Below are 12500 nucleotides of genomic sequence, written 5' to 3' on the forward strand. Positions count from 1 at the left end.
AAATTGCAGATTACTTTGTTGAAATGAGTCTATTCACATTTACCAATAATTATAGTTGGTATTAATTAATAGAATTTATTCCTATTTCACAATAATTGTAGTTTGCAATTTTATTGGAATATATTCCCATTTTGAAATAATCATACCTTGAATCGTTCAATAAAAATTACTCTCATTTACCATTAATCATATCTGGAATAGTTTAATTGAATCTAATCTCATTTATCAATAATTGTAACTTGAATTGTTAAACTAAATATATTCCTATATAGAAATAATCGCAGCTTACGTTATTGAAAGAAATTTAATCCCATTTACCTGTAATTGTAATTTGTATTGTTGGGAGGAATTGAATTCCATTTAACAATGATTGTAGTTTAAATTCTAATGCAATTTATACACATTTACCAATAATTACAGCTAGCATTCCTGAATAGAATTTATTCCAATATAGAATTATTGCAACTTACATTGTTTATGCAATTTATTCCAATTTAAAAATAATTGTGGCTTGCATTTATAATGCAATCTATTACCATTTAAAAATAATTGTAAATTGCATTCATAAATTGAATTTTTGAGTAAAATTTATTCCAATTTAAAAATAATTGTATATTGCATTCTTATATTGAATTGTTGAGTAAAATTTATTCCAATTTAACAATAATTGTATATTGCATTCATAAATTGAATTATTGAGTAAAATTTATTCCAATTTAACAATAATTGTAAGTTGCATTCTTTAATGGAAAATATTGTAGCTTGTTTTGCTTTCCCTGTGTAACTAACTCTAGCTTGTATTGTGGGATTGAACACTTACTAAAATATCAAGTAAAGTAGGAATAAGAACATGAAATATATTCTACAACTCCACGTTATAAATATCATAAATTTCAATTTAATAAAATATAAATGTCCCACCATCTCACCACGAACATTTGAACGCAAGAAACCACATGAAACGAATGAGGTAAAATCAAGACTCTCATGAAACCCTGGAAACACAGAGGAAGATGAATTGTTTAAGAGACTTTCTTAGTCAGGAGAAATTGCAGTAACGCCTCTCGCCTCTCATTAGGCAAAGGGTCGTTTCCTGCAGTCTATAAGGGTCGTTTCCCAAAGTCGTTAAAAAGTCAAAGATCCCTCATTAGGCAAAGGATCGTTTCCTTCAGTCGTTAAAGAGTCCAAGATCCCTCATTAGGCAAAGGGTCGTTTCCTTCAGTCGTTAAAGAGTCAAAGATCCCTCATTAGGCAAAGGGTCGTTTCCTTCAGTCGTTAAAGAGTCAAAGATCCCTCATTTGGAAAAGAGTTGTTTCCTTCAGTCGTTAAAGAGTCAAAGATCCCTCGTTAGGCAAAGGGTCGTTTCCTTCAGTCGTTATGGAGTCAAAGATCCCTCATTAGGCAAAGGGTTGTTTCCTTCAGTCGTTAAAGAGTCAAAGATCCCTCATTAGGCAAAGGGTCGTTTCCTTTAGTTGTTAAAGAGTCAAAGATACCTCATTAGGCAAAGGGTCGTTTCCTTTAGTCGTTAAAGAGTCAAAGATCCCTCATTAGGGAAAGGGTCGTTTCCTTCAGTCGTTAAAGAGTCAAATATCCCTCCTTAGGCAAAGTGTCGTTTCCTTTAGTCGTTAAAGAGTCAAAGATCCCTCATTAGGGAAAGGGTCGTTTCCTTCAGTCGTTAAAAAGTCCTGTCGCTTTGATGTTCGTCGGTGTTCGTCCTTTCAAAGATTATTTCATGGAAATGGAAGAGTTGGTCTCTGAACTTTGTGGAGAGGAATCTTTTAGTGGGAGGCCTCTTTCGTGGGAAGGCCTCTTTTCTGGTAGGGCTCATTTCTGGTAAGCCTCTTTTGTGGAAGAGCCGTTTTTTTAATGCCTCTTTTGTGTGATACCTCTTCTTTGGGGAGTATTTGGTGGAAGGATTATTTTATGGTAGGCCTCTTTTCTGGGAAGGCAAAGTTTTTGAGAGGCCTCTCTTATGCGGGGACCTCTTTTTGCGGCTGCATGTTATGTAGGACGCCTCTTTTGTGGGAAGGCTTCTTTTGTTGGAGGCCTCTTATGTGGGAAGTCTCCTTTTATGAGTAGGACTCATTTATGAGAAGCCTTTTATTGTGGGAGACCTCTCGTATGGGGAGGGCTCATTTTGTGTGAATGCATCTATTGTTGGTGTCCTCTTTTATGGGAAGGCCTCTTTTGATGGAATAACTTTTGTGTGAAGGCCTCTTTTCTGGGTAAGGTCTCTTTTGAGGGGAGACCTCTTTTGTGCGAAGCCTCTTTGCAGAAACCCTCTTCTATGTAAAGGACTCCTTTGTGGGAGTCCTCTTTTATAGCAAGTCTTCTTTTATGGTGAGGCCTCTTTTGTTCGAAGGCGTCCTTTTTTGTGCAGCCCTCATTTGTGGAAAGGACATTTTTGTGGAGAGGCCTCTTTTGTTGGAAGGTCTCTTCTATGTGGAGGAGTATTTAATTGGAAGTCCTCTACTGTTGGATCGACAATTCTAAGCGGAGTTTTCTTTTGTTTGAAAGCCTCTTTTCTTTGAAGGCCTCTTATGTTGAAAGGCCTCTTTTGTTGGAGGTCTCTTATGTGGGAAATCTAATTTCATGGGGAAGACTCTTGTTGTGGATGCCTCATTTATTTGAGACCTCTCACATGGGGAGGACTTCTTTGTGTGATGGCATCTATTGCTGGGCTCTACTTTTGTGGGATTTGGAGAAACCTTCATTTATGTAATGGACTCCTTTGCGGGAGTCCTATTTTGTAGCAAGACTTTTTTTTTTTTTTTTTTTTTTTTTTTTTTTTTTTTTTTTTTTTACACCGTTATTTTTTGGGGAAAATAATTACTCTCTCTATAAAATCCCAAATTTCAAACATAAAAACAACGTACAAAAATGACTCCAGGATATTCCATGAAACAGAAACTTTTTTTCATTCTATCTTTAAAAGAAATTAAAAAATCGAACCCTCAAACAAAAACAAGGACCTTTTTTATATCATTTGATATTTGATATAGTTCTAAATTCAGCTTCATTAAACAAATCCTTGATATTTTTCGTCATAAGGATTGAAAAAATTTTCTTTTATTCTAATTCACTACGGTTTGATTCAAAATAAAAGATAGATATATTTTAGTTCTTTATGCTGCAATGATTTATGATTTTCTGGAATTCTGAACAGAAATGGTGATTATTATTATTATTATTATTATTATTATTATTATTATTATTATTATTATTACTATTATTATTATTATTATTATTATTATTACCCAGAGTAGTTCAAATTTATTATATTACTATTTATAATATGTAACATAAATGTTTTTGTAATATCTTCTCTTAGATTATATCAAAATCTGAAGACATTTATCACCAAATTGCAGATTACTTTGTTGAAATGAGTCTATTCACATTTACCAATAATTATAGTTGGTATTAATTAGTAGAATTTATTCCTATTTCACAATAATTGTAGTTTGCATTTTTATTGGAATATATTCCCATTTTGAAATAATCATACCTTGAATTATTCAATAGAAACTATTCTCATTTACCATTAATCATATCTGGCATTGATCAATGCAATCTAATCTCATTTTGTAACTTGAATTGTTAAACTAAATATATTCCTATTTAGAAATAATTGCAGCCTACCTTATTGAAAGGAGTTTAATCCCATTTACCTGTAATTGTAATTTGTATTGTTGGGAGGAATTGAATTCCATTTAACAATGATTGTAGTTTAAATCTTTAATGCAATTTATACACATTCACCAATAATTACAGATTGCATTGCTGAATAGAATTTATTCCAAGATAAATATTATTGCAACTTGCACTGTTTATGCAAATTATTCCAATTTACACATAATTGTGGCTTGCATTTTTAATGCAATCTATTCCCATTTAAAAATAATTGTATATTGCATTCATAAATTGAATTGATGAGTAAATTTTATTCCAATTAACAATAATTGTAAGTTGCATTGTTTAATGGAATATATTTTTAGCTTGTTTTGTTTTCCCAGTGTGAATAACTCTAGCTTGCATTGTAGATTTGAACACATACTAGAATATCAAGTAAAGTAGGAAAAAGAACATGAAATATATTCTACAACTCCACGTTATAAATATCATAAATTTCAATTTAATAAAATATAAATGTCCCACCATCTCACCATGAACATTTGAACGCAAGAAACCACATGAAACGAATGAGGTAAAATCAACACTCAGGAAACGCTGGAACCAAATGGGAAGATGAATTGTTTAAAAGACTTTTTTATACCGGAGAAATTGCAGTAACGCCTCTCACCTCTCGTGGAATTCTGGGCGCAAATAATAACAGTTCAAAGGAAAGAAAAACCATTGCAATAACATTAAGAGACTAAAGAAGAGTAACTTGGATGCGAGAGTAGACTAAAGTAAAGGATATTCTAATATGTAACAAAATGAAATATGATGAGAATGACTTATAATAGAAGGACTTTAGGAATAACAGAATAAGTCCACTAAGATTGCAAAGGAAGTATAGGAGAGATAAAACATGTCCTGCTTCTGTACTAATCAATATCTATATCTCTCTAAACTTATGATGGTAAGTCCCAACTACTTGCTTTTGCATCCCTAGAACCCCATTTGCTAAATCCGAGTACTTCTCTTAAGTATCCTGCTTGCCTCCTTGCAGATGCAGCTCTTATGGCCTACCCGGTGGTCGTCTTCATCCATGGAGAGTCGTTTGAGTGGGGATCTTCAAGTCTCTACGACGGATCAGTTCTGGCAGCTCTGGGCAAGGTCATTGTGGTGACTCTCAACTATCGTCTCGGCTTTCTGGGTAAGGGAGGTTCCTCTATATTCTTTCTAAGGTTGTATATTCTTGGTAAGCAAGTTTGTATATTCTTAGTAAGTGAGGTTGTATGTTCTTAGTAAGAAGGCTATATATTTTGGGTAAGTAAAGTTGGTGACTTGTTAGGTAATGTTTCCGACTTGGTAAGTGAAGTTTTAAATTTTGGTTAGTAAGGTTGCATATTCTTGGTAAGTACTTTTATTGTATATTCTTTGGTAAGTAATGGTGTATGTTCATGGCCCGTTAGGTTGTATATTTTTGTTAGGTAGACATTTTTGGAGGTAACATATTTTTTTTTCCACTGAAATCCTATTATTCAAAATCTCCTCCTCTAAGAAAATGATATTTCAATCTCATATATCATGCACATATTCATGGATTTAAAAAAAATGATTCTTTCTCTTCGATATTATTGTATTATACAAACTGGAATTTCATATATATTATATGGAGCAATAATACTTGGTTATGAAATAGTTTTCCAAAGATAAATGTTCAAAATAGAATAGACAAAAAAAAAGAAAAACAAAATTCCTATTAATCCTGTTTTGACTAAAGATGAAGACAGGGATATGGTAAAGTCCCCTTTGGTAAACTTCTTCTTGTTTCCTGGAACGAGAGACGAAAGCAGCGATTCAACCATTGGAAAACACACACGAATAATTCAGTCTCGGAATCTTTAGAAAAGGGAGAAGAAAAAGAAATAAAAAGCTTCAAGACCAAAGTTATTTTTTTTTTGCTTCAATGGATGCTGCACTATAGAATTTTTTCTTGAAATGGAGATTAAAGTTTTCACATGTTTCCATAGATTGATATATAACCATTATGTTGAAATATATGAACGTGAATATATATATATATATATATATATATATATATATATATATATATATATATATATATATATATATATATATATATATATATATTGAGGTTGTTAGGATAAAGAGTCGCTCCTGGTCTTCCATCAAATATAATTGTTAGATTTGTAACACTATTTGCCAAAGAAAAAAGATAGTATATATATATATATATATATATATATATATATATATATATATATATATATATATATATATATATATATATATATATTCAAAAAAGTCATAAATTATACTCCCACTAATGTCTGATTTTTTTCTGCCTCGGATCAGACACCCGAGGAGGAATCCACTCAAAGACAATAGCTTCTGGTCATGCTTGAGAGTCGAACCTGGGCTAAAGAAACTGAGGATCCAATGACTTAGCAGCTCTACTTGGGTAAATCACTAAGTCGATGAAACCTCAGTTTCTTAGGCCGAGTTCAATTCGCCGGCTAATCAGAGGCTATTATCTTAAAGCTGATTTCCCCTTGGGTCGCTGATCTCATAGTAAAGAGAATCCAGATATGATGTGGAGTATAATATATGGCTTGTGTGAATATGTATATGAAATAAACGTCTAAATGTGCAAAATTATAATATACATATACATACCTACATCAATACTTGAGCTCTTCAACTCTTACTTAATCTACCCAAGGGTTTTACAACGCAAACACGGTCCCAGTGGGTCGCCCAACCGTAGCTAACTACGGCCTGATGGACCAGCTGGCTGCCTTGCACTGGGTTCAAGTGAACATCGTCCGCTTCGGGGGTGACCCAGGTCAGGTCACGGTCATGGGTCACGGCACGGGAGCCGCCTGCCTCAACTACCTTGTCATATCGCCTGCTGCTACAGGTCAGTCAGTAAGTAAACCTTGTTCTCTGTGACAAAGGGAAATTTTGAAATGTTTTAAGATATTCCTTAGGTGATGATATTTATGGTTGGAGGGATGACGTGATGTTAATGGGCTTTTAGCGTGATATTTCTAAAGGATGCATTTGATATCATGATACTTCTAATGCTGATAGTATTGCTGCTGCTGTTACTGTAATCTAACTAATTGTAATATTACTAGCACTACAACTAATAATAATAATAATAATAATAATAATAATAATAATAATAATAATAATAATTTTTATGATAAGCTGGAATTTTTATTATCATTTTTATTATTGTTGTTGTTATTCAGTGATGAGGTAAAATTCCCATGATAAAAACGAAGGTTAATTGAATGTAAATATCATGGATATTATATTGTGGAGTATCTTAAGTTTCCTAAAGGAGGTTGTTCATTAGATATCGATAATCAATTTTTGTTCTTATTTTTGAGTTGTGAACTTGTAAAGAAAATGGTAGATTTTCATTAATATTTCCGTTATAATTCTCTTATAATTGTTATGAAGGGGCCGATAAGAATTTTTTGGAAGTTATCATATGTGTATATATATATATATATATATATATATATATATATATATATATATATATATTTATATATATATATATATATATATATATATATATATATATATATATATATATATATATATATATATGAATGAATGTATGTGTGTGTGTGTTTTGTGTATACATACCTCCATACTTGATTTCTTGTGATTCCTAATTAAAAAGTCAGATTAAATAAACTTCAATGTCTATATCCCATTCCATTTTATTACCATCAAGAAAAAACACTAATTCAATTTTCTATCATCGTCTTTTTATTTGTTATTGGATATTCCTTTTCCACTTTTGTTTATTTCCCTTGTTTATAGATATTCTATAATTGGAGTCTTGTTCTTGTACAAAGGCCAAAATACAAAAGGTAATATTATTTTTTCCTTATGAAACGAGTTGGAACATTATTGAGAGAAAAGAGGGATGAAGATAATATAGTTTATGATATTTGTGACCACTGAGGCTTACAGAGTCCTTAAATATTTGTTTAAACTCACTCACACACACACACACACATACCGTATATATATATATATATATATATATATATATATATATATATATATATATATATATATATATATATATATATATGTACATATATATATATATATATATATATATATATATATATATATATTTATAGATATGTGTATATATGTATGTATGTATATATATATATATATATATATATATATATATATATATATATATATATATATATATATATATATATATATATATATATATATATATATATATATATATATATATATATATATATATATATATAAACCATGTCTCTACCAAAAAAGTACCAAAAACATATAAGATAACCGCCCCTCTAAACACGTAACACCATAGAATCCTTCCTACCATAATATCCTTCGGGCAATCCTTCTCCCCTGGTCATCAGGAGCAGGTCTGTTCAAGCGAGCAATCCTGATGTCAGGATCTGCACTCAGTCCCTGGGCTTTAGTCCTGGACCCATCTGGACACGCCCTCGATGTAGCCATCCAGCTGGACTGCCCTGTTCCGAACGACCACTTTCGCCACTATAAAAATGTTCTCCAGTGTCTGAGGAAGAGGCCTCTGCACGACATATTGCAGGTGATTAAGTTGGAGATGTATTGAGAATGTTTGATTACCAGTTTACGTGACCCGACAAAATTTCAATTGCTTTATTAGTTTCATATTACAAGTTGATATGTTTCGTAAAAATAACCATAAGTCCATCGAAAAGAAAAGGGACGATTATTCAACTTTAGACTATACTATTGTAGCGTATACTATTTCCAATCATAACATATGCTATAAGTATGGGATTTTTATTTGTTATTAATATACTGTTTATTCTAATAACAAGAACAATTATACATAGTAAATATTGTGGTTTTTAGTGATTATTCTGCCCCTGGCAATATGCCACCACAGATACTGTTCACACAAAGCAAGTAAGCTACATGGAATAAGAGTAGCTAGAAACAATAATAAATTGGAATTCCTTTTTTTTTGTTTCTACCTAATGAAAACTTTAAATATAGAAGGAAATATATATAACAATAATTTCATTAATTGTTAAGTGTGTTTTTTTTTAATATTGAAATAATTATATTGTATTTAGCTCTTTTTTTATGTTTTCCTAAAACGTGAAAAAAAAAACAAGAGATTAATGATACATTTAATTAAACAATATGGCAATTTGTTTCAAAATATAAAGAATAATTGATTATTTTTTCTCCTTATATAACAGGTAATAACTTTGAATAACTTATTGGTAATTAAAGTTTTTTGTAATTAGATATTTATTTCAGTGGATGCGTTAAAATTTTTTATAGTTATAATTATAACTAAATTTTAACCGAAAGTCTGTCTATATAAGTAAAGGTGTGTTTTAGAAAAACGAAATGTCATTAGAAATTTGAGTTTACATTTAACCTAACAATATTGTAATACTTATTTTAACATAGGATGATTTCTTTTTATTATAGTACTTTTATAATAATACTTCAATCGTGAAAGACAAATAATAAGTTAACTTTAATATTTCTGTCTAAATATTAATTATGATTTAGGAAAAATATAACTTTTATAAAAGGAAATAACATTAAGATAATGTTCTTAAAGGTTCACCTAAAGACATCCAAGTTTCAAGTGGCTGTTGGCCCCAGCATTGATGGTGTCACTATCAAACCTGATTGGAAAAATCATCAGAGCAAAATGGGTAAGTTTTACTTCTTAATTGTCGTAAATGGGTTTGATATGTTTATAAACTCAAACGCAAAAACAATCTATTTATTATAAATGCTATTTAGGGTCTTAACTCATAATGCATGAGATGGACAATACAGCTGAAACCCGTGAATGTATGACAATGCATATAAAAAACTATATACACACGTATATATATATATATATATATATATATATATATATATATATATATATATATATATATATATATATATAAATATATATATATATATACATATATATATATATATATATATATATGCATGTATATATATATATATATATATATATATATGTATATATATATATATATATATATATATATATATATATATATATATATATATATATATATATATATATATACGCCTCCCTTTGTGGGTGGGGATACCTCAACGTGATGATCAGCAGAGCTGTACTAGGGCTACCTATAATAGCTACGTTTGCTGTGAGTAATCAGACATAAATCTCCCACCATCACCACTCTGTACTTGGCAAGCGTGGTGATGAAAACTAGCTAAAGCACAGTCAAGAATAAGGACATGGATGTGGCCAATGCCCTGCAGAGTTCTAAACACAGCTGCTTTTGTTGTTGTTGTTGTTGTTATTTTCATATACACTGATTGTCTTGCATAATGAATACATACATTTAAACAGAAAAAAATTCCTAATTTCTGAAACTAAAAAAAAAAATTATCTTGCACCTAAGTACTTATTCGTATATCATAAATATCTCCATTTGTCTATTCCAAATGATTCTTAATCACTCAACTATAAAAAGACAATGAGAAAAATCTTACTCTTCCTCTTGACTTCAAAGGCAAGGAAGGTCGAACTCCAGTTGACCTCCTTCTAGGAATGACAGCTGCTAACATCCTTGACATCCTGAGTCAGCAAAAAGTCCAGGAAGGATTCGATGCTGACTATAGGGAGGATCTGCTGAGATCCTTCGTCGTCAATAACTATCGCTATCATCTGCAGGTGGGCATTATTATTATTATTATTATTATTATTATTATTATTATTACCTATTCCATACACATATTTAAACTATAACATCTATTAAATAAAAGTATACCTCAAATGGAGTCTTTTCATCTCCCCACAGGAAATAATGTTAGCCATCAAAGCCGAGTACACTGATTGGTCGAGATCCCTCCATCAACCAATCAGCATCAGGGACTCAACCGGCCAAGGCCTTCACGATGCAAATATCGTCTCGCCGATGGCAGATCTTGCCAAGCAGCTCTACACGACTTCCCGATCATCTTATCTCTACGTGTTGGGGAAGAAGTTTCAGATGTACGTCGATATGGATAGATTTGATTTATATATGAAATAGAAAAATATGGTACATATTATTAATGAGAATCTTTAATAATCTACAGAAAGTTTTTGAATATCATCCATAGATTAGAGATGTATGTATCCAAATCTTGCAAATAATATTCATGAAAATATAATATAATAAATACCAATAAAAGAATCATGATATAAATAAAATTATATATTCCTCTTCCATTCAAATTATTATTTTTCAATTTAGTTATTACTACAATAAAGCTTTAAATTCGAACTAATTATCTTTCCCAAAGTCTGGAAACGAGAGTCTTCTCCTGAACGAGCTGGCGTACGTCTTTGGTGGTCCTCTGGGCGCTCTTGGACCTTTGGAATCAAGTTATAACTTCACTAAAATGGATGTCACACTCAGCAATTCGTTCATATCAATGTGGAGTAATTTCATAAAATTTGGGTGAGTACAAGGTGGTTTTAGAAGGGGTAGGGGATGTATGAATCAGATTTTTACAGTTAGGCTGATATGCAAGAAATATTTAGCAAAAGTTGAGGAGGTGTATGTCGCATTTATGGATCTGGAGAAAGCGTATTATAGAGTTGATAGGGAAGCGATGTGAAATGTGATGATGTTATATAGAATTGGTGGAAGGTCTTTGCAAGCAGTGAAAAGTTTCTGCAATAGTAGTAAAGCGTGTGTTAGGATAGGGAATGAAGTGAGCGATTGGTTTCCGGTGAGAGTGCGGCTGAGAAAGGGATGTGTGATGTTGCCATGCTTGTTTAACTTTTATGTTGATGGAGTGATGAGACAGGTGAATTCTCGAGTACTTAGACGAGGATTGAAACTGATAGGCATGAATGATCATGAATGGGAGGTAAATCAGTTGCTGTTTGCGGATGATACTGTACTGGTTGCAGACTCGGAAGAGAAGCTTGGCCGATTAGTGACAGGATTTGGAACGATATGTGAGAGAAGGAAGTTGAGATTACCAACTGATCTCCAATCTGGTTTATACCCTAAATCAACAGGTCAGTATAACTTTACTGAAGGCTTTCTATCTAGCCCAATCACTCCAACCCTCACTGGCCTAACAAATACACCCCATAACTTGACAATTGTAGCTACGGCTAACAAAAACCAAGTTAGTGAATCAGGTAATTTGGATATGCTAAGTCAAATGGGAAAGGATTTCCCTTACACAACTGCACTGAGTGTGACAGTGGCCATTGCCTGCTCTTTGCTAATCCTGAATATCTTGGTTCTTACTACCGTTTATTATCGACATAAGGCCAACCGCCGGAACCTCGCCAAAGGTTCGCAGGACGCGAATAGCGATAGTGGGAATGACGTCCAGTTGCACTCGTCTGGGGACAATTGTAAGACAATATATGCCCCAGGGCATTATGGAACCTTGAGGCCTTTTATCACAATGCGTAGCAGCCTGGCCACAGCCTTTGAAGAGGAGTCCCAGCACGACTGGCCACCAGACTACATAAGCAGCGTACAAACCATAGACGATATGACTGGCGTAACATCCAATAGGATCTCTCCAGATACGCAAGGCACCATTACGAATACGCAAATGCTACACGAACCAAAAGGAAATATATCAACAGTTACAATGCTCAAGCAGCCTGTGGCTTCGTACACATCTCCGAATGATGGTCAACTTGTCTCTACATATTCACCAGTCGATGGTCAACTCGTCCCTACGCATTCAACAAAATAGTATCAACTCGTCCAAAATTGTTCACCCAAAGCAGGCCATCCAGTTACAAGTTATTCTCCGAAGGA

At 32.3% G+C, this 12500-nt stretch overlaps 2 protein-coding genes across 2 annotated transcripts in view; both read left to right on the forward strand.

The window, feature by feature from the left end:
• The window catches only part of LOC137626918 (neuroligin-1-like), a 31699-nt gene extending 23406 nt beyond the window's left edge, over positions 1-8293 (forward strand). Inside the window, exons 3-5 of the mRNA XM_068357903.1 lie at positions 4676-4822; positions 6356-6553; positions 8079-8293. Coding sequence (XP_068214004.1) covers positions 4676-4822; positions 6356-6553; positions 8079-8293 — 560 coding nt within the window. The remainder of the gene's footprint in view (positions 1-4675; positions 4823-6355; positions 6554-8078) is intronic.
• Positions 8294-11727: 3434 nt separating this feature from the next.
• LOC137626919 (uncharacterized) overlaps positions 11728-12500 on the forward strand; it is an 834-nt gene continuing 61 nt past the window's right edge. Inside the window, exons 1-2 of the mRNA XM_068357904.1 lie at positions 11728-12419; positions 12486-12500. The exon at positions 12486-12500 is cut by the window's right edge and continues 61 nt beyond it. Coding sequence (XP_068214005.1) covers positions 11872-12419; positions 12486-12500 — 563 coding nt within the window. The 5' untranslated portion in view covers positions 11728-11871. The remainder of the gene's footprint in view (positions 12420-12485) is intronic.

Source organism: Palaemon carinicauda, chromosome 34 (genome assembly GCF_036898095.1).
Source record: "Palaemon carinicauda isolate YSFRI2023 chromosome 34, ASM3689809v2, whole genome shotgun sequence".
Lineage (NCBI taxonomy): Eukaryota > Metazoa > Arthropoda > Malacostraca > Decapoda > Palaemonidae > Palaemon > Palaemon carinicauda.